The sequence below is a fragment of the Lissotriton vulgaris genome, chromosome 10, assembly GCF_964263255.1.
Source record: "Lissotriton vulgaris chromosome 10, aLisVul1.2, whole genome shotgun sequence".
NCBI classification, from domain to species: domain Eukaryota; kingdom Metazoa; phylum Chordata; class Amphibia; order Caudata; family Salamandridae; genus Lissotriton; species Lissotriton vulgaris.
The window spans coordinates 198,101,346-198,123,698 of NC_141698.1; the positions used below are offsets into that span (position 1 = coordinate 198,101,346).

The 22,353-nt window shown below is 42.4% G+C and overlaps 1 protein-coding gene across 2 annotated transcripts in view; it reads right to left on the bottom strand.

The window, feature by feature from the left end:
• Positions 1 to 22,353, bottom strand: part of LOC147684976 (solute carrier family 22 member 13-like) — a 334,900-nt gene that overhangs the window by 43,937 nt on the left and 268,610 nt on the right. For both annotated transcript variants that reach the window (XM_086940876.1, XM_086940875.1), the window contains exon 8: positions 14,064 to 14,172. In XM_086940876.1, the coding sequence (XP_086797002.1) occupies positions 14,064 to 14,172 (109 nt within the window). The remainder of the gene's footprint in view (positions 1 to 14,063; positions 14,173 to 22,353) is intronic.

Here is a 22,353-nt window from a genome sequence, read left to right on the forward strand (position 1 = left end):
GGGTAAAAGGAGGGTCTGTGGTTCCGTAACTCTGTAACTCTGTGGTTCGGTGGTTTCGAACCCGTACAATGAAGGTCGTCGGATATAGACGATTTTGGTGTCAGCAGACCGCAAATGACGAGTGCGGGATGTACGAGTGTTTTTGTCATAATCGATCAATGAGAACACTACGTATTCAGGGATTTCGTTTGAACCCTCGGGTTCCATTTTGTGTACGGCAGCCATTTTGTGTGGTTGCCCTCACATAGGCCGATGACTGCGGCCGAACGAGTCCTTGGGACACGTACACCGTAGCTGACTTTTGCGTGACCTGGCAGAACTGACTCCCTTGCCCGAGGCTGACCTCGCTGAGCCAGTTCCTTGTTAAGCAGCTGGTCAGATAAAGATCAAAGAGCAGGACATTGCTTAGCTTATGGTACATTGCACCCACCCTTCTATCTTGCTTCCATCTGTTTCTGTTCCTTCCTTTATGGCCTAATCACTGACTTTGGTTGAGGTCTTATGATGGGTTTGTCCGGCCTGATCGAACAGGATATTGGAATGTGCTTGGTCATTTCTGGTGGGATGGACAACGGAAAGTGGGATTGTCGTCATGCGATATGTTTAAAATGTCGCTTTTCCATTGGTCAATTTGTATGTAATTGATGCTAGCCTGGAATGTGATTTTTGGCATAAAAGACCATCCTTTGCTGATTGAAGTTGTGCAGTCTCTAGCGAACCACCCGTGTTGTGCTTCTTAGACCTCTGTTCCTGGTTGCAGCCAATAAACTTTGGTCTTTGACGTCATCAAGAAGTTTCCTGTGTCTCTGTTTGCCGAGGCAGGGGAACTCGAAGACATCGGGCGTTATCCCTGGCGCTGCTGGGTTCTAAAACCCGGTTCTTCACTCGGCAGAAAGCGGAGATTGTATTGGTCACCCCGATTTGGAAATCACAACCATGGTTCCCAGTCCTGCTGGAGATGGCATGCAATTGTCCACTTTGCCTCCTGTGCTTTCCATTAATGCTCCAGAGCCCTCATGGAGAGTTCCACCCGTTAGTCCAGGCAGGGCAGCTATCCCTGATGGCCTGGAGGCTTTCCAGCAACAATGCCTGAAGGCATGTTTTTTGTTATTACTGCTCGTACCAAAACTTTTTCCAAATCCATTGATTACGATGATTTTCCTTTGAATGAAAAACTTTTGGGGTCAGATGTCTCAAAGTCTATGAAGATTGTACATGTTCTCTTCGACCAGCTGGTTGTTCCAGGTTACTAATTGCTTTGCAGAAACCTTTCAAACCCGTTACTTCCGCTACTATTGATAGGTGGCTTAGATATGTTATGTCTGAAGCAGGTATAGACACTGACTTGTTTGGCATGTATTCAGTCAGAGGTTCTATGGCCTCCAAATCATTCATGCTTGGTACCAGTATACAGGATATCACGAAAGCTGCTGATTGGTCTTCCAGCTCCACTTTCAAACAATTTAATTATAAACCTGTGGGCGATGTAGCGTTTGTTGCATTAGATAAGCGTTAAACTAACATAATCTGAAACCTCCGGTCCTGTAATAGAGTAAAAAATTAGCTAGCATTCGCACCAAGAATTTTCAATTCTAGTAAGGACACGGAGGCGACTATTATCCTGCCCAGAAAAATGTATATTAAGATTCATAATGTCATGTTTACCCACCCTGGTTTACAGGTCTATGACGGTTTTTACAAGTACAAATTTTCTGTTTCAGGCGCTGATCAGAAAGGAGAATAGGCCATTGGGTGGCCCTCAGGAAAGTTTTGTTCTACGCCCTTCATTTTCAAGTTCCACAGTTCCGGTTATTTCAGCATTTTAGAGTGATTTGGATGCATTGTCGTTCTTATTTGGACTGATACTTTTTCGACTTGGACTCTGCTCAAGTTGGGCAAAGAAAGAGGAAGTGTTCCGATGTAAAGACTGTTATATAGGGCTAGTCTCTATGGTTATTGTGTATCTATGCTAAGCATTCAGGGAATGTTTTTGTTTTCAATATGTTATAAATGATCTTATTGGCTGCTGTTTGTTTGCAGTAAAAGAAAGAGAAACAATAATCTTCGGCTCCGTGTCCTTAATGGAATTGAAAATTCTTGGCGCAAATGCTAGCTAATTTTTTATTCACTGGAACGTTAGTCTCTTCAATACTCTAAATGAGTCTCCCTGCCCCTCAGGTGTGGCTTTCTCTTTGTGATCTCCTTGGCCGTGTCATCAGTCACTCCTTGCCCCTAACACAGACTCTCTGCCTCTCCAATGTGGCAGTTTTTCTGCTTACCCTGTGGCAGTCTTTTTAGTATCTGCTCTTAAGTCAGTCTCTACGTCCCTCTGTTGTTTTTGTCACTCTGTTCTCCTTCTGACTGCCTTGTCTTGGGGTGCTGCATGGGAGTTCCTTCTCTATCTTCTAGCTTGTTAATAGTTCTTGCATTTCCTCAGGGCTCATTGCACCCTATCTACACCTTCTGCAGAACTCTCTAAGGGGTCAACCACTAATAAAAGTGCCCCCATCTGCCGTCAGCATTGAATTAGTGTCTCACAACTACTTGATGGAGTATGGAACCATGAAAAGAACAGCAGCAAAGGTGAAGAGTGACACGCCAAAGGACAAGTATAAAATGGGGATAATGGACAGATTTACACTGTTTTCTGTATTTTAACAGCTCAAATATTTCAATTAGGACCGGGAAAATCGTGTTGCCCATGTCCACCTTTGGTCTTGGTTTGAGCATGGTTACCAACCCATTACTGTATCTACCCCACAACTCGTTATGTTTTATATTTGTTCGCAACACGGTGTCTCGATGCAGCGGTACTGAGCATAACATTGGTATTTATATTTCACAATAAGTTCATATTGAAATAAATGTTTATCCTCACATTTCGCTCGAGACAGAAACTTCATCTCAAGACCATCAGCTGAGCCTCAGCGCCGGTAGACTCACTCACGCAGCCTAGGCAGAGTTTTGGGCTGAACTCAGCAAAACTCTGTGAACACCACCTGTGGAGCGGAGTTTACCACCCAGGCCTAATAAAAATGCACACACCTCTGTAAATAAGTGATTAAACTGCACCATGTTTTCGCCAATGTCGAGTGCTTACTTACATGCAGCTTATCACAACATTTGAACAAACTCCTCATTAACTATGGTCATGAGGCATCCAGACCACACAAATGCTCAACGACACCAGGACACAGACACGCACACATACGCGCACACACACACACACACATACTAGTAATGCTGGCTACAACCAATTCTGGTGCAATATGCTTGCAGTTGATGGCATAATGGAAAAAATTTGGTTTGAGACGAATTGTTTGTAATTTACGACTCAGTTTTAAAACAAAGGCTAAAAAATACAATTTACACAAATTACTAACTGTGGAGATCTGGGTGTATTATATGATATGGCTGTGGGGCCTTCTTGTGGAATACCCCCTTCAAAACCTTTATTGGTCTAGTTAGGATCATTTGAATAACCTTAAGCTCAACACTGGGTAACTACGGCTTTTGAACAGCAAGACTTGAACAACGGACCTAAGTGTAAAGCATTTAACAGTACCAAACTACGAAATAAAAAAAAACACCAAACGCAAAAGAAACACAACACCAATTTATAAAATTAGAGAATATTTTTATACCTTTTTAGAGTGGAAGAAGAGCAAAATCAACCAGAGGGTTCTGGAGATATGATTTTTCAAAGATGTTTTCACTTTTCACAGCAAACCAGCATTGGTCAACAAAAAGTTTGCAAACTTTTCAAAAGTTTGTAAAAGATAGTAGTACTGCTACTAATCTGGACCAGCTTGGGCAACCAAAACCAATAGGATGGAGGTTTAGGGGCAGTGGGGGTAGATTTGGACAGTTACCTGGCCACTAGAGAATTTTTCAGTCCAGTTCCAGCCTTTACAGCACGACTGACAATGATAATAATGGAGAGGTCTTGATACTGGGTATGCAGGATGCAATGATGCGGTCAACAGGATTGTCTTTGTGGTGGTTCCTCTGCCACAGGTGTTGTGGGGTAACTTTGGTTGCAGAGGTCAGGGTTCCACTAAGTCCTCTTTCTGGGGGTCGAAGCAGCAATTGAGCATCTGGTCTGGAGGAAAAATGGTTGGAGCAAAATCTTTTAGTTGGAGTGACCAAATCAGACTTTGGCCATTGAATATCAGTCAACAGTGGCACCTAGCAGCGAATCTTCTCCGGTGGCCAGCACTTTGAAGATTTAGGCTACTTCTGCACTTTTGTCCCTGGAGCTAGTTCCAGGAGATCACCAGACTGATCCTTCAAGTCGCTTCTCTGGTCTGGGGATCAACTGTTCCCCAAGCTAGCAGCTACAGGCACAATACAAAATGTGCTCTCCCAAAGTGCAGCAGTTGCAGTACAGCAGCCAGTGTAGACTCACTTTGTGCAATTCCAAGGCCAGGAGGGCAGTCCTTCTTTGGTTATTTTTGCAAATCCAGCGGGATCTGAAAGTCCAGTGTGCCAGGGGTGCCATATTTATTCCTCTAAAGGGCCCTGAAGGGACTGCTGAGTTAATAGACATCGGACTACCAGCCCCCCTCTCTTTGGGTGATGACTTTCTGGTGATGTGTGTCATCTTTCAATCTCAGAGTGCACCACTTTGGCCACTCATAAGATGTTAGGACTCTTCCTTGGATGTAAGGAGCTTAGTAGCCCACACTTCAGGTGTGGCTACCTTAGGGCTACACTCCCCGGGAAAACTGAATTGGGTACTGGTCTTCACGCTTTGTCCCTTTCTCCAGCTTGTCTGCCTGAACAATGGGCAGCTACTCAAGTGTGTCATCACCATTTGCCTATCAAAGACGGCTTCCCCATTGAAGCTCTGATTTTGGGCCAACTCCCTGAGTGGCTTCCCGTAAAGGTGAGGTGACACCTCTCCCAGCTGTAGACAGTGTCTGATCCTAAGCCTTGGGGTCGTAAACACCACTCCCCAGGCGGGGCTGAAAGCTGTCTGTGGGTCCCAGCCTGTGTGAGGCTACTGGAAGACTGGGGAACAGAGTGGCAATTTTCTAAAAGTTGCTTACCTTTAAAAGTTACATTAAATTCAACTTGGGCATCAGGTCTAGTTTAATGCCATTATTAATTTGATACCTTGCAGTATCCAGTTAGGTAGTCCCATTCAGAAGTTAGCCAGGTTTGGGTGTCATCTGGTAACCCTGTATTAGCCAATGGGGCTTCTAACCTTTCCCCAGCAAAACAACAATTTTGAGGGTTTGCCGTTAAGACATGTAAGTTTATATGTCTTACTTAACAATATAGAGCTCCCTGCCATAGGGCTAATAGACTTTTCTTAGGGGAAACTTACATATAATGCTATGGGAAGGGTTGGCTTTGCCATTGGTTTTAATGGCAAAATCGAATTAGCAATGTTGCACTGACCTTCCAGTCTGCAGCAGCAGGATGGGAGCCATTTTGCACTTTTGACACACTCAGGGTGACACAACCAGTTCTGGCGCCCTGGGTGAACACTCTGCCTTGCATGCCCTAGGTACTTTAGGTACCATATACTCTGTACTTATAAGGAAGTCAGTACTTGCCAATTAGATCTGAATGGTTGTTGACATGTCACAGGATTTAAAGATTACTTTACCAGTTGGAAATGAAAAAACAAACATGGGATACAACCTGGTGGTGCAATTATCAAAATGTTCTGGCACCACTCATAGCCCAAGTCCTAGGCCTGTGACCACAAGTCTAGGAAAACCCAGCATGAAAAATGTGCAAATTACTTTAGCCATAAGCAGTATACTCTGTGGGCCCAATTCACAAAGGTAAAGGTAGACCAAAAGTCTTACTTAGATCAAAAGTATTACTTTACTACTGTTCTGTATTCACAAAGGAACTTAAGATAAGTATCTTTACACCTGCGGAGGTTTTGCACACTGGGATGAGACCCGGCACTCGGGGTGGAAGCTCTGAACTCGGGGCGGGGACATTGTAATTTCAGATGCCTGCAGACAATTAATGCCACCTGCAACCCATGCACTGCAAACCACATAAAAGCAGCATACATCCAAGGCTCTGTTTTTTCCAAACAAATATTTCACCTGGCTACTCTGAGCCTTGCCTTGCCATCTGCCAAGTGTCCGCGTGTTAAATATCATGAAGAAAAACTTCACACAGGAGGAGACCCAGATGTTAGTCAGATTTGTAGTGGAGAACTACAAAAGACTACATGGTCTTCTGCCATACCTTAGCAGTACAACACAGAAGGCAGCCCAAATGCAGCTGTTGGCTAATGCTGTCAGCGAGTGCATTGGGGAGGATGACCATCACCAAAATCAAAAAGAAGTGGCAGGATGAGATGAGGTGAATGAAGGAGAAGTTCACCAGGATAGAAGTTGCCAGAGCTCTCCCTGTTGGATTAACTGGAACCCACGTCCATTTCACATCAGTTGAGAAAGACATTCTCTCCACCATGTTCCCACACCTGCTGCATGAACTGCCTGTGAATGACGATCTTATTGTGGTGCCAGGTAATATGTGATGAGTAACCAATTACTTTATTAGAAAAATGTTTAAAATTAACTTCAAAAGTGACTATGGAATTCACTTTAAGTTTGTGAAAATATTCATGGTGAATTCGACTCTCATCTGTTTCATTTTGTCAATCCCACCACAAGTCCTAGAATCCGAAGTACTGCAAATGTTAACTTCCATTTTATTCTTCACAAACAGTGTCCCATCTATGCTGGTGATTGTAATGTAGTTTTGTAAATGGCACATGAAATTGTGCATGAATGAGTAAACATCATAGTTGTATTGTAAATGGAATTACGTAGCTATGTGAAAAGGTATACATTAACATCATTTGTTGTAATTGTCTTTGACTTCTTCATTTAATTTCCACGTACAGCCAGAGTATATCCACCCACTTGAGCAGAGGTTCCCACAATTACAGGAAGGCAAATTCATGGGGCAGATCAACCACTACCACTGGCACAAATGAGTGTGTATATATGGCCTGAAGTGGGTCCCATGTACTACATTATTATCAGACAACCTACCAATATTTTTCATAAACTCCATTTTTAGTTACAAACATGTGAGCTTAACTAGTATATGTTGGTTTTGACTTGTGTCAACTAGAATTTAAAATAAATTATACTCATATCCTTTTCGACCTGGTGACACTGGCCAGGACAACACAATCTACTGTGACCTCTTCGCCACGTACCGGTGTGACATATGGTTAGGTACCACCAACTGGGCAGCTGGTAGACCCTGGTAAGGTCACTGACATACAATTTTATTGAAAGCTCATAGGCTTATATTGGATTACATGTTAGCAGTATGTGGTGTGTGTCAAATATCCCTATTGTCACCCATGTCCAGATGCTCAGATATGGTGCTTAAGTGTATACAACTTCATAACTTGTTGGCTAATGAAAGTATGACTCTATATTTAAATTGAAATCATTAAGTAGGTTCTAACCTGGGAAAGCGGAGTACTCAGGTGCGGTCAGAATGATGATGCCATGCAAAACAATTTCCACAGTGGAGATAATATATGCCACGGGTGGAAAATAGGGTTTGAGGGTTTCTGGTACAACAACTGTGAGACTCTGGAATAACAATTGTTGTGGTCCACCCTACTTATGATTATATATGGATGGCAAAGAATGAACAGAAAATGGCTGCCTTCAACTTCCAGTATGTAATTTTCTGTATGTCACTACCTGTGTCTTTTCATTGGCTTTTGGCCTGATGGCGGAGTCTGTGCCTGAGTGCGGGAATCTCCACACACGGGGTGGAAGCACCTTGATCAGGCTGGAGAGCAATACAAATAGACAGGTTGTGACATACAGGACATTACATGCAGGATGTGTTAGTTCACTATTTACATCTCAAATGAAATGGCTCCACCTCCTAAGTGCAAAACCTCAATACACAAACCCTTACAAGTTGTCCGGTTACTGGGGATATTTACCTACTTGCTTGTCTCCACCGACAGTAGACTTGGAATATTGTATATGCCAGCAACGACCCTGGTGGCATGTATGGGGCAGGACTAAATGCTTGCTTCAAGTTCTTTACTCCATGCACCTCCTCAGACATCGCACATGGAAGTATTGCCACCATAGAAAGCATTTCAGGAAACTGCTTTTGGCTTGGTGTCACCTTTTTTTTGAAACTGACGGCCCTTTGTGGTTGGGGGCTGCACCAATCAGAGCGTTTAAGTGACCCTTAGTGGCTGGGTTTGTGCCACCGACTTTTTGACATTCCTTAGCAGTTGTGGCTGCTCCAGAGACTCTTGTGAGAAACTCTTAACTCTTGGTGGCCATCTTGGGGGCCTCAGAGTTTTTAAACCCCACCCTGGAAGTAGTTGATGCTTCACATTGAGCTTCCTGATAAGGCGGAGCCCTCTGTAGATCACTCAGGCTGCCGGAAGGGATTTTGGATCCCGCTGAAGAGTGCTGGGTCCGGCGACTTTCTTCCTGGGATACAGATGTGTCACTCTTGTAATCCATGCTCCTAGGGAGCACAAACTGTTACTTATTTTGGGGTCTGTCACATCTCGCATAGCCCAAACAATTACTGGTGTGTAATCTTATGTGTAGAAACAGTGACAGAAACTGTGATGAAAACAATGATGGGGTTTTTGAGTCTATTTGGAGTGCATGAGGGGTTTTGACACTCTACACTTCTGATTCTGATTTATTGGGGGACTAGTCATGACCATTACTGGTTGCGCGTGGTATTCCTAAAGCTCAGTGCACATGTTTGACAGTGATAAGGTGATCACTAGACTGTACTAATTGCACTGTATCTGTGTATGTGATTGTTGTAAACACATAATACCTCATTGCTCCCAGTGTGCTTGAGCATAAAGGGGGAGCAACTTGTCAGCTTCTGTTTGTGCTAGCTACTCTGAGGGGGTGCTTTCTCTGCGATCTGGTGAGTCTCCTTGTGCTGTAACACAGTACTTGTCTCAACCCACCCTGGGCCTCACTAGTCTACTAAGGGGGGCAGCAAGCGTCATCAAGGCAGGGCCTTCCCTGCTGTTTACCCTATAGGAGCCTGTATATTAACAGAGTGAGTGTGTATCTTGTTTTGCAGGATTATATTTAAAAGCAGTCTCCTGGGCAAAGGCTGAACACCTAATGGTTTGCATTCTCCACTTGCACGAACGTGTGCCTATCCTATTGTTATTATTTTAGCTTGTTTGGTGAGTTTATTGTTTGCTACTAACTCCCCTTCTCTTAAGAGCATCAGTCGGGTAGCCATTGTACTGTATTCTGATGACTGTCATATGTTCTTGGGGAATCATGGGCCCATGCTACTGGACGCAGAGCGAGAACGTCTTCCACCTAGGCCAGTTTCTAATTTCAAACAGTATCATTCACTCCTTGCCAATTCTCAACCATGCTACTTGGAAGTTTCCATGAAACAGTTGCATATAATGATAGGTAGACATTAGACTTTATTAGTATGTGTGATGGTTTCAGCATCACACAAACAAAACGTAATTGCTTTCTACTATTTTGTTGGCCCCATGAAGGAGTGCCTTGCTGAGCGAAGACAATCCAGGTCATTATACAGGTACACTTGCACCATGGTGTATGAATGACAGATATATAGCTACACCTCCACACGAGTAAGAGAACACACAAATAGAATATATATTTCCCTACCTATACATACATGTTTAATGTTTTGAATCTTTAACACAACTCCACACAGATACTAACCATTATGCATGCAGTACTGTCTGATTATATCACATATGCAACATTGAAATAGAAGGAGTGTGTAGTATGCTAGCCATCATGATAGAGCATGGGTAAATAGAAAATCATGGCCACTAAATCTTTAAATATTCCCAGTCTCACTATGTCAGCACCACAACTACTGTGTCTCCAACACTGACATTAAGCTTCTACTGAAATTAACAGTATAAAGTTTGTTCTATTTTGATAATTAGGTGGCCCTAAAATGTACAGTGAGCAGACCAATAAGTTTCCTCACTGCCTATCATCCCCCTATAACATATATGTGTAAGAGCCATTGTCCAAAGTACAGTGAGCCACACAGAAAGCAACATGTAATCTATAAGGAAGGCATGATTGTTTGTAGTATAGGTAACCCAAACTTTCAAAGATGATATCTATTTGTAATCTAATCTGTTTCACATATACTTGTAGTTTTCCATCTTGTACACAATACCAATTCTCACTAACTCTATGCATGGACACAATTTATTGGGACACTTGGTGCAGACAAAGATTCAGATTTCCACTATCTGGGGAGATCGCACACATTTACTCCCCTAAGGCAATGGAGTCCTTTTAGACTTTGCTCACATAGTTACCAACATATGCAAGAAATGTGTTGCATGACCAGTCTTTTGACTCTTGACAACAGCTGTTTTTACAAACATTATATATGGCTTACAGAGTAGCCTCGGGATGGAACCTGTTGACTGAGTGTTAAATGTCCACCAATCATCATTGACAACAGACTGTGAAAGACAACTGGTGGCTCAAGAGAAAAAAATGTCAACCAGCTGGTCAGCATCTGCATGCTCTGCACTCTGTTTGGAACAATGGCCCGGTTCCTTGGAATCAGACATGGTGAGGGCTCAGAGATATGTGTTAGCCTTTATTCACTGCAATATTGTGCAAAACACAACAGGCTACTGTTATCTTATACACAACTTAAGGGGAGTACAGCAGTACCCCCTGTACTATCACTATCAAGGCATATGAATCGTGAATTTAGGAGAACAAAAGTGCACTCTATGTGGCTCCTATATGTATGTGTGCACTACTGTACCCATGCTGAGGTACAATGATTGTATCTCTGCATGGTGTGAGGAGATGAGGGGAGAGTGTATATGCAGCATTACCTGAGGAGGAAAATGAGGAACTATTAGTACATGTCCCTCTTGCATCGGTATAGTTCATAATGTATGGAATTGTACATGCTTTGTTATTCAGGGTCATGTATGTGTCACGTGAATCAGTAAGTTGTAATGGTTGTGCATATTCAAACAACATTTATACATTTCAGACTAGTCTGGTGCTTGGGTACTTACCCAGAAGCCACATGTTGGCAACGTCACCCGCTGCCAGTTTTTGGGCAAGAGGTGACATGCTGAATATGTAGCTGTCATGTGTTTTGCCTGGGAAGACTGCAAACACATAAGTAAAGCAGCTACTGGCATCACACACACCCTGCACATTAGAGGTAGAAATCCTCAACAACCCTTTGTTTTCCTGTCAGTGTATGTGGCATTTTTATGTCGAGATGCACTCTCCTATTTATGCAGCTCAGAACCTGACACAACCTTCGAGACTGGCTTGCCTGATAAATACCCACAATGTAATCGGACACTCTCTGGAATGCCCAAGTAGAAAAGAAATATAGAGCTGCTAGGCTGAGATGGCGTGGGAGCAGCATGTGCAGAGTTAAGATCCTGCTCCCTCTCAGAAACCATGTCCACGATGACACAAAGAGGTTATCCCTTGTCTGAAGAACCTCTGAGCTCTCCTCCTTCTCAGCTCTCCTCCTTCTCCTCAAATCATTCTGTCTCCTTACAAGGGGCAAACTGACAAATACATTCAGCGACATGCTGTAGGGTCTGAAACCGTTTGTGTGTGACAGCACGTATTTTATGCCTGTAGCCAGCATGTGATTGGCTGTTGGGCTAACAACATTATGCTGGAGCTGTGTGGGGGATGTACGGCAAGCACTGACACAGCTGTGTGCGTAGTGTTTGGGAGAAACTTGGAAATCTGATGCTTGATTAGAGGGTTTGACTTTTGTATAGCATTCACATTTGAACTGATTGTGGAAGACATTACATGACACATAACTAATTGTTAATTGTGCCAGTGTAGAAGAGATGTAACAAATATACTTGTGAGATGTTCTTGTTGCTACTTGAATGGTTATATGAATAGGTTTATGGTATTGGTTCTTACTTGATGTATCTACACAGTTGTAGAACTGTGCGCTTTTGCCATCACAGTTACCGCTCCAATTCAATGTCTTTATAACTAACTGTTCCTACTCCCATAACAAATAGTTCAATAACTTTTGTTCTTTCGCTTCCAAGTCACAAGTGTATTTTACTCATTGTGCAATCCAATGTCTAGTAACATCTTGTCATACTCTACAGTTACCTACATGAACATGTCCTACACATACACATATGTAACAGCCCGGAGCCTACATAAAGCTGTTTTCTATTTTAAGTGAAGCATTTTGTACTATGTTGGTTTATACAAGTATATGTCATAGATCTCATGATGTGTGAATCTAGGCATATGTGTTGCGGCATGCACCAACGATTGCCTTCTTATTTCACTGTGTCGTGGTCCACCCCCAGTTCGAAGTTTCCAGCCCGAGTGCGAAGATTCCGCCCTGAGTGCGGAACCTGCACAGGCATAAAGATCCTACTTGTTTGTCCATTTGTGAATATCAAAAAGTAGTAAAGTTAGACTTCTGGTCTTAGTCAGACTTTTGGTCTAACTTTACCTTTGTGAAGCGGGCCCTCCAAACATAATGTGTATGCACCAGCAGCATCCAACTTTGAAAATTCATTTTATGTAGACAGGAATAGTAATGTCCGGAGTCGTAGCTAGTGAAGAGGCAGGCTTCATGGCCATCAACCAATATCAACGCACATTTTCTTTCCTACATTGCCTGATGCCACTTACATCATCACCCTTTCTTCAAATGCTACATTCGTAAATGTATCCATAATATCAGGCAAAAGCTGGCCAGTTGTATTGATGACTTCGCATTTGTTCACCAGTGCTTACATATGGGTTTGTATCCCATCCTTGTTGCACTTGTAGTCGTGAGGAAACAGCCAATACACTTGAAGATTTATTAGGTGAAAAGAGGTATATAATGCACACCTGATACAGATAGCTTCCGCCAACTGACTTATGTCAGTAGGATCACATTAAGGATTTTATGATGTCAATATTTTTTAGATTGTTTGTTTCATCAACTATTTTATATTTTTCTGAATTTGTCCTAGCTGTGATATTGGATACATTTCTTCTATAATACAGTTCAGTTGAATATGTATGTTACTCTATGTATTATGTTCTAGGTAAACATTCTTCTTTGTATTGTATCAATTTAGTGTTTTTCTTCTTTTTAATCTTCAGAGAGGAAATTGAGAGGTGATTTAAGAAGGTTATTGCTATTAGGTTGCTTGGAATGTAGAATCTAGTTTTGGAGTTCCTGGAGTTCTGACATAAGTCAGTTAGTCCGAAGTTCTCTGTTTCTGGTGTGAGTGGTATACCTCTTAACATCTTCTAAATCTTCAATCTATTAGCCATTTTGTCAATATTACAACATGCCTATACACATTATTTTCTTTTACATTAACTTTATGCAAATATACATGGTGTGGACATTCTCAATTACTGGCGTGGATCTGGCTGTCATAGACTTTCAATGGACACACAAGTGAAAAGAGCATGAAGAGGAGGGAAGGCATCCCTCTACTTCCCTTGCTTTATATTTTGGCTTCCCTTCTCAATCTCTCCACACACCTTTAGAAGAATACAAACATGAGAAGAAAAAAGTAGTTCGAACAATGTTTTGTATATCTCACACAGATGCTGTTAGTCTAGGTATTGTATGGGATTAGTAAAAAGGCCAGCCACAAGGTTTGAGAGAAAGTTGATGAGGGAGGGTTCTGTTCCACTTAAATCCTTTTTTCATTCTGTCATTTTATTTCATTTAGCCTCTTTTGCATCCACTTTATTAAAAACAGTCTTGAATTAAATATGGCTTTCTTTTAAAGTGTGCGTAGCTTAAGATTATATTAATAAGCATCTGCTTCTGATCCTTACCATACTATGAGTCCATACTGGGCAAACAATTAAGGCTGCAGCTCCTTTCAATGGCAATGCAATGTGGCATACCCTTGGCAAGGTGATGGGTGCCAGTGAAAGGTCGCCATTTGTGGCACTGACCATTGTGTACTGAATTGTGACCAGCACTACTTATTGACCATGGAACATAACTCAGCCATCTGTATAAAGTATCAAGGAATAATAAACACATACCTGATAACTGTTGGGAACAATTCTGCAGCATAGACGTAGCAAGTGGAAAAGGCACATGCTATTAGCATTTTTCCAATTACTGCAAGAATCGTGATCACAATGGGCAAATCTAGAGCACAGAGTACAAAGGACACATGCATTACCTATGGGAAATGCTAAAATGGATGATGAATAATTCATATAATTTTATCGTACAGATTACTTGTTTATCATTGCTAAGCCTTGAATCATTTACAATTTCTGGTACTCAGACAAGTCTGAGGAATCCCATATCCCCATTCAATTTGATTCAAATAGCTGTAGTGTGCAATCTCAATTCTAGTCACATCCATAGAAGCATTTAAAATAAATTATAGTTTCCACGGGAACACCACTGCGCTTTGAACATGTACGCATTCATTACGACGTTCAGTGTTGAATAATACAAATATGCACGTTAACACAATTATGATTATTGAAACACAATATTCTACAGGCAGTATCCCAAACAGATATACATTCTACACGGTCACTAATGTTCTTTCATTTTAACATTGGAAGATAAAACTATATTCGATATTATACAAATTGAAAAATGCTAATCCCACATCAACCTGAACAACAGCAGGGAATGTGTTGGACTTTGCAAGTATCAGCTTTACTATTCCCACTTTAACTTGAGCAATAATAGGGTCCAATACAAGAAATAGTAAAAAAATAAAATGTTGGATTTTGTGGGGTTGAGAACCACTATTCCCACTCCATCATACATAACGTTAGGAAAAATATTAAATATTACAAAAGTTCAGATTACATTTTCCCTATCCTAAAATGGTACACAATTCATTATACATATATATAACGAAAAAACATAAAACATATTTCCATCAACAAGTGAAAGAATAATGTTAACATTATCTAATTTATATACATCATTGAAACTAAAATATTAAATGAAAATATAAAATGTTACATGAAATAATATTTTTAAATTAAATAAATTAAAACATTTAAAAAATAAATTTAAATGCTTCCCTATCTAGCACCCTAATACTCAAACAATCATAAAACATTGTGAAGTAGGTACAGAAAAAATAACAATACACATCATTAATGGAACTATAAAATTAATTATTAAAGAAAAAACGTAAACATGATATAATAAATTATTACCACATTGTTAAAGTGATCTGGTCAATAAATAAAGAAATTACTATTAAATATTATAAGCAACTAGAAATAAATATTTTAGAAACACTTCCTAGAAACCCAATAACCCCCCAAAATGACCAAATTAAAAAAACTTACAATTAATGATGAAATAAAAAATAATAATAATTAGACATGCTTAATATTAAAATACTAACAATTTACAACACAAAAACTGATAAAACTCAAATGAATAACTAAAAAACGATATTGTGTACAACTACTTAAAAAACATTTAGAAGACTTTAAATATGATATTCTTACCTTTTAGATACAGGCCTATATTTTTGATATCACACTATTTTTACACAACATTTATGTCTCATAAAATCTTTTGACACAATATTGAGTTTTTATGCCATGCGACATTTGCTTAAACAGTTGATAGACTGGATGGCAACCTATGGCAAGACTGTACAATGGATCTAATTACCACCTATAATTATCTGTATACACAGATACCAACAAGATCCAGCTCAACCTTAAAAATGAGTTATGGACCCAGGCCAACATAAAGATGTAAGAAAGCTTCCTATTCTTAAATGCCACCAAATCAGAGGTCTAGTTCTGGATACACAGTGGACAAGGTCTTACCATTCATGTGGTGGAAAAGCTTTGGTACTGCCCCATCCACAGCAATGTCATGTGTGCTATATTTCACTTCGATCTACCCTTATATACCCAGACAAATGCATGCTGAAGCATGTTGACATCTAACTTCAGCATTTCTACAAAATAGTCATCTAGTGGCGCTCTACACAGTCTTAGTGTGGCACAGGTAATCTAACTCATGACTTGGTGTGACCTCCACTAAAACTCATCATCCCGAGTTGGAAAAGCAAAAGCACACAAAACCCACTGTAGAAAGCATATTCTCCAATAGGAAATGACCTGTCTCCGATGATAATGTCTTTAGATGATGATGTGCGGTATCTTTGTAGGTCAGTAGGTTATGATGTAACAGAGCGCAACTTATCCTGGTGGCCATTTATACTGAAGACAATATTTTTAGGGGATTATGTCTCACTGTCTCAGTGTAAGGATGGGAGGTTTTGTTTTGTGAGCTAGACGCTATACCTTACACTATTTACAGTAGTGTTCTCCAGCATGGCAAGTCTTAGTGTAATGACATGTTGGGTAATTATAAAGGTGTTGATGAAAAGGGCTCTTTGTGAAAAGCTGTCCACAGGATAAAGGATGTGAGTAGTAGAGACTTGACAACCTACCAGGATTTAAGAGTCTGGAGGTAGTGGCCTCACTGTGAAAGGTTGTTCACAGGGCCACATCTATGTGTAGTAGGAGCTTGGTGACCTAATAGGGCTTGGGTCTGGAGGGAGTGGGCTTGGTGTGAAGAGTTCTGCACATGGTGGAGGTTGTGCCTAGTAGGGTTGTGGGCACCTAACGGCCCTGGGGTGTCTGGAGGGAGTGAGCTCTCTGTAAAGGATTGTGCACAGGGTGAAGGCTGTGTGGAATAGGGTCTTGACTACTGTAAGAATTTGAGTTATTGAGTGAGAGGGGTATAAGCCCAACTCAAGCAACAACCAGAGTCCTTCTCAGGGTATACCATAAAAGTCACAAAATTAACCTGAGCTTAACCCTCTGGTAGCTTGGCACAAAGCAGTCAAGCTTAACTTAGAGTCAATGCGTATACTATTTATGCAGTACACAAACAGTGATTAAGTGAAAACACCATAAACGAAAAATACCAAACCATTTTAGAACTATAGAATGAATATTAATAAATAAAATCAGACCAGAAGGAAAATAATCCAATCAGTAGAACAGATGCTTTCAATTTTAAAGTTTTATGTGAGGGGGCGCCAGAGAGCCAGTGAGCAAGATGGCTGCACCTGAGTAAGGCTCCTGCCGTCCGGTACACCAATCCGATAATAACCTGCCCTGGTCTGAACCACTGTCATATGAAACTGCTTCCAAGTGATGCCCATCGAGGAAGTCGAGAGAGCACTGACTCTGCAACTGAAATTAAGCAAACTGAAACCCAGGGGATGCCAGCGCTGAAGTGCAGTGGGCCTGGCAAGATCGCAACCGGGAAAAGCTAGAGGAGAAGATACGGATCCATACTCCCCTGCGAGTGCCGCCACTTGAGACACGAAGTGGCCAAAAGGTACTATGCCCGAACTGGTGTTGACTGTTTCTGTGACTTGCTGCTCTGGAGTTGGGGGGTGCGGCTGGGACGCACCCCCCAACGCACCGGGAGAGGGGGGGGGGCCAACTCTGGCTGGACTAGACCAACACCGCAATCCCTGCGGGCCTGCAGGTGCTGATCGGGGCTTCTCCGCCTGTGACTGCTTCTGAACATGAGAGGGAACGGTGACACCGCAATTGTGGAGGCTGCGTCTGAGGAGCTGACCCAACACTATCCTGGGGAGGCTGGCCTGCCGGAACAGATGCCTGTGGGGAAACTGCATTGGTCTGCTCAGGGGACGCACAACCTGGAGGCTGCCTGCACCGGTGAGCTGCCTCTCGGACCAAAGTGAGTGAGTTGGAGGCGGATGGTGCGGGCCCAGCAAGACAGTGCTTCTGATAGCGAGAGGTGCTCACTGGAGGCAAATGCATATATTTGTTGCAGGGATCCCCTTACCCCATTCCGGGGGCCTGCCCAGATTTCCCCAAGCACTACCACAAAATCGGCCTACATCGCTGCTTCCCACTTGCTTCCTGTGGACTGGGCCCCTGATAAGAGTTCTTCCGCTCCCCCTGGCCAGATCAGCCTAGCTTTAATCTGCACTGCCCGCAACTGACAAATCTATACTGTGGCTATTGGCAGAACGGAGGGAAAGCAGGCCAAACTACCCTTTGAGCCCCGGAAATCAGCGCAAGCCCCGTCTGGGGATTCTGAAGCTGGTATGGCTGATGGACATATTTCCCAACCACAACCTGATGATATAGATATGCGCTCCCTACTTCTCACCATGCGCCAACGCCTCACATCAATTAAGGCTAAAATGGACTCCATGAGTATGCGCATGGACTTTATTATGCAAAGACTGGAGAAACATGATGGGCGCATTAGTGAAACTGAGCACCTGATCTCTAGTCCGGAGGACATATCCTAAATGAGAGGGGAGCATTTTCAAAGCATGGACGCCTACTGAAAGCCATCGACGCAAAAAAAAGGAGGATTCAGAGGCGCGCTCGCGTAGGAACAATCTGCATCCTGGGCGTCCCCAAGTTCACAAATACTGGGTGGATGGAGAACGTATGGTGGTGGAGCTGTTTGATGCCTCGTCCTTCTCCAGGCAGCTAGTGGTGGAGAGGACACAGCATTCCCTTACTGCCAGGCCCCTGCCAGGTTCTACCTCCAGGCCTCTCATTGCCTGGCTCCTGAATTACTGTGACCATGACACCGCCTTGTGACTAGCCAGAGAAAAGCACAATCTAAACAATTAAAGGGTGCTCTATCTCCATCTACCCTGACTTTTTGATAGTGGTGCAGGAAGCCCGCAAGAAATTTCTGCCAGTAAAGCGGAAACTGTAACAGGCCAATATCCCCTATGCCATGCTGTACCCAGGTAGACTCTGAATCACTTTCCTGGGGAAAGAGCGCAGCTTTAACACCCCGCGACAAGCCCAACAATTCCTGAAATGAGAGAAACGCCACACATCCCTGCCCAAGGAACCTGTGGATAGCCCTAGATCTACATCCCCACCTTCCGGAACTTGGCTAGGCCTGCTGAAACCAGCTGATTCTCCTTTTGGAGCAACACATACCTATCATGCTGAAGTAGTCCCACCAGGTCCTTAGAACTGATCAAGTCCAAGAAAGACTCACTCTCCCTACCGGACACCTTCCTTCACTCAAGGAGACCTGCCAGGATCTCTGGCAACATCCCCTGCGGGAATTCCCGGTTTAATGCTATGACCTATGACTCTACTCTTTCTATTTTCATTCTCTTCTTATACGTCCTTCTCTAATTCTCTCTACTCTTGGCCTGCCTCTCTTTCTCTACTTTTCATTTGCAATTGTTCTCTCTTTCTTATCTTAGTTGTACCTGACTCACTGCAAGGTTGGCATCCTTTCCTTATAGCATGTCCTCAAACACTGAAAATTGGTAGACTACTAGCTTCCTTTTTCCTCTGTTGCATATTAAGAAGTAATGGGATTCGCTAGCAGGATTGGGCAGTTGGTGTATCTTTTCTTGTACACCTTACTGCTGTTCACTATTATACAAAACATTCTTGTCATGGTCATCTTGGTGTGAGCTCTTCATAATTAATGCACGCACCTTGCTACAGACACTTTTGACTATGGCACATGACTACGTCACAAACCCCTGATAGTCCCATCCATAACTTACCGACTTGGAATGTGAGTGGAGTATGTGACCCCAAAAACGTAGACACATACTCGAGTACCTCAATAGACACAATATCCATATTGCGATGTTGCAGGAGACGTATTAAGACCACCTTCACTTCAAAGGGGCGGTCCATAGATGCTTTGCTTCATACTCTACCTATGCCCGAGAAATGGCCATTTTTATCAGACATTGCATCCAATACTTCTCCGCTGGCTACCTCCAGGATCCACAAGGCCGCTACTTAATGTGGGGATGCAGCACTGTGCAATCCAGGACTCTGGTTAATTTTTATGGCCCCAACATAGACGACGCAGACTTTTTTGACAAATTAAGGGGACTCATTTTAGATATTGGCTTCACAACTAATATGGGAGGTGATTTTAATATGGCACTAGACACCTGTATGGACCAATCTTACTCCAAATCAGGACCACATATCAGGGTGGGGAGACACTTAAGAGACATTATTGCTGAACACCAACTGTTAGATGCCTGGAGAACGTTACGACCCACCCAAAAAGAGGACACATTCCATTCCAGTGTACACTCTAGCTGGTCACCTTTACATACTGTCTTCTCTTGCATGGTCTTAGAGTCTGGCTAAACAGAGAAGAGCACTTTGCACGCACATACTCTAACCATTCCTCACTGCTGGTACAGTTGCAACTACTGAGCTCCACACCTCCCTATCGGTCGTGAAGACTTCTCCCTACAACTCTTCTAGATGCACTCTTTCGTGAGGAATTAAAACAAGAAATAGGCAACTTTTATATCAGGAACGTGTGCTCGGTCCTGAAAATGACGGTTTTCTGGGTGGCCTTTAAATGCAGGGCTGAACCAACTGATGCGACCTCATTTCTTGAAGACATTCCTTTGGGCTGGCTCAGTCATACGCACAGGGAATTCCTTCCTTCTGAAATAGAGGAGGAGGAGATATGCGCAGCTAAAATGCAATTGAGATCTGGATGCGCGCTGGGCTCTGAAAGCCTACCAGTGGATTTTTATAAATGCTTCGGGGGCACGTTATTCCCTGTTCTTAAAAAGGTGTACGCGGAAGCAAATACTATGGTGAGTCTCCTACTCTCTACGTGGGAGGCCACGATCATTTCTCTTCCCAAGCTGGGAAAGGCATCTACCCAGTGTGAGGCCTACAGTCCATTATCCCTAACAATCTGTGATGCGAAAATATTAGCAAAAATACTGCCGAAGTGGCTGAGTTTGCTAATGGAAAGCTTGGTCTTGCCGGACAAGTCAGGCTCATACAAGGACGGGCCACGTTCCACAATCTGCACACTCTATTTGCGCTGCTACAAGACAAAGATCCCGATTTGACTGCGGCCGCGTTGTCTTTAGACTGAACCAAGGTCTTCGATTCCCTGAAATGGAACTACTTGTTTGAAGTGTTGCAGAGGATTTTTTATCTTTTTGATCTTGGATGACCCTACTGTACTGTACTGTGAGCCACAGGCCAAGGTACAGATTAATGGTTGCTGCTCCTGGCCGTTCCCTAACTCGCGGGGCACCAGGCAGGGGTGCCCGCTATTACCCCTCCTATTTGCTTTGGCAATAGAACCCCTGGCTGTGAAACTCGGACAATATCATGGGCAATATGCGCTGCAATACCCTACTCAACATCTATTAGTCTCCCTTTATGCTGACCATATCGCCCTCTATATTTGGGACCCACAAACAAGTCTAAATCCAAACCTCAGGGAGTTCATCCATGTTAGGGAGATATCTGGAGTGTAATACAAGGCTTCCCCCATTGAGAGGAAGACTCCCCGGTGTACTGCACGACGTTGACTGCACAAGTCTAAAGTTTTATAACACTGTTCATTCAAAAGTTCAATCCACAAAATTCAGTAGTTTTTCATCTTTAATCCTTATACATTGTACTTCATGTATAGATCATCAGTTTCAAACTGTGTAAAATTTACATAATCCACAAGATTGTAATCCAATATTCAATAATCCCAATGCATTTCGGGCTAATGTGAAGCCCTTCCTCAGGGGATAGCTCTACAAACAAAGGAAAACAACGTAATGAGGCCAAATTCATACATATACCAAGATTGCAAAAACCATCAATGTCAATAATGCAGCTCAAAATAAAAAGACGAATCCAACACAGATTATAGAAAAACGCGAAGACCCAACTTCCCAAAATAGATACCAAAGGTAAGAAAAAAGGACACAAAAGTGAAAGTCAGAGTTAACATATTTGTACTCCTGCTAAACAACACCGTGAATAGTAGTGCATCACAAACAATAAAAGGACCGCTAGAACCCAAGGTTCATGACATTCAAAACACCCGAATGTGTATCGAATGGTGAAAAAATGTGAATCAGCAAGGTACAACAATCACAACATTAAACACCGTGAAGCCTATGACAAACCGCTTCTGTTCTAGAAACCGAGTTAAAGACGAACATCTGAGGTGAGGAAAAGATAGGGACACGACCCATGAATGTAAAATAAGAATAAAAAGGATGGTTATGAAAGGTGAAAATGTTATAAGCAGAAAAGATGCAAGAAAGAACATAAAGACGATAGACAACAAACATATAAATAACAAGGTATATGCAAATAGACAGTAACGTAATAAATCAGTCCATCAAAGATAACACAAAAATTCCATGCGATCGTTGAGCCCTTGTGGTTGCATGGTCGCCATGTAGCGGATCCAAAAGTTCTCTCTCTTCAACAATGTTTTTTTGTTGCCATGTGTCACTTTCATAACCATCCTTTTTATTTTTATTTTACATTCATGGGTCGTGTC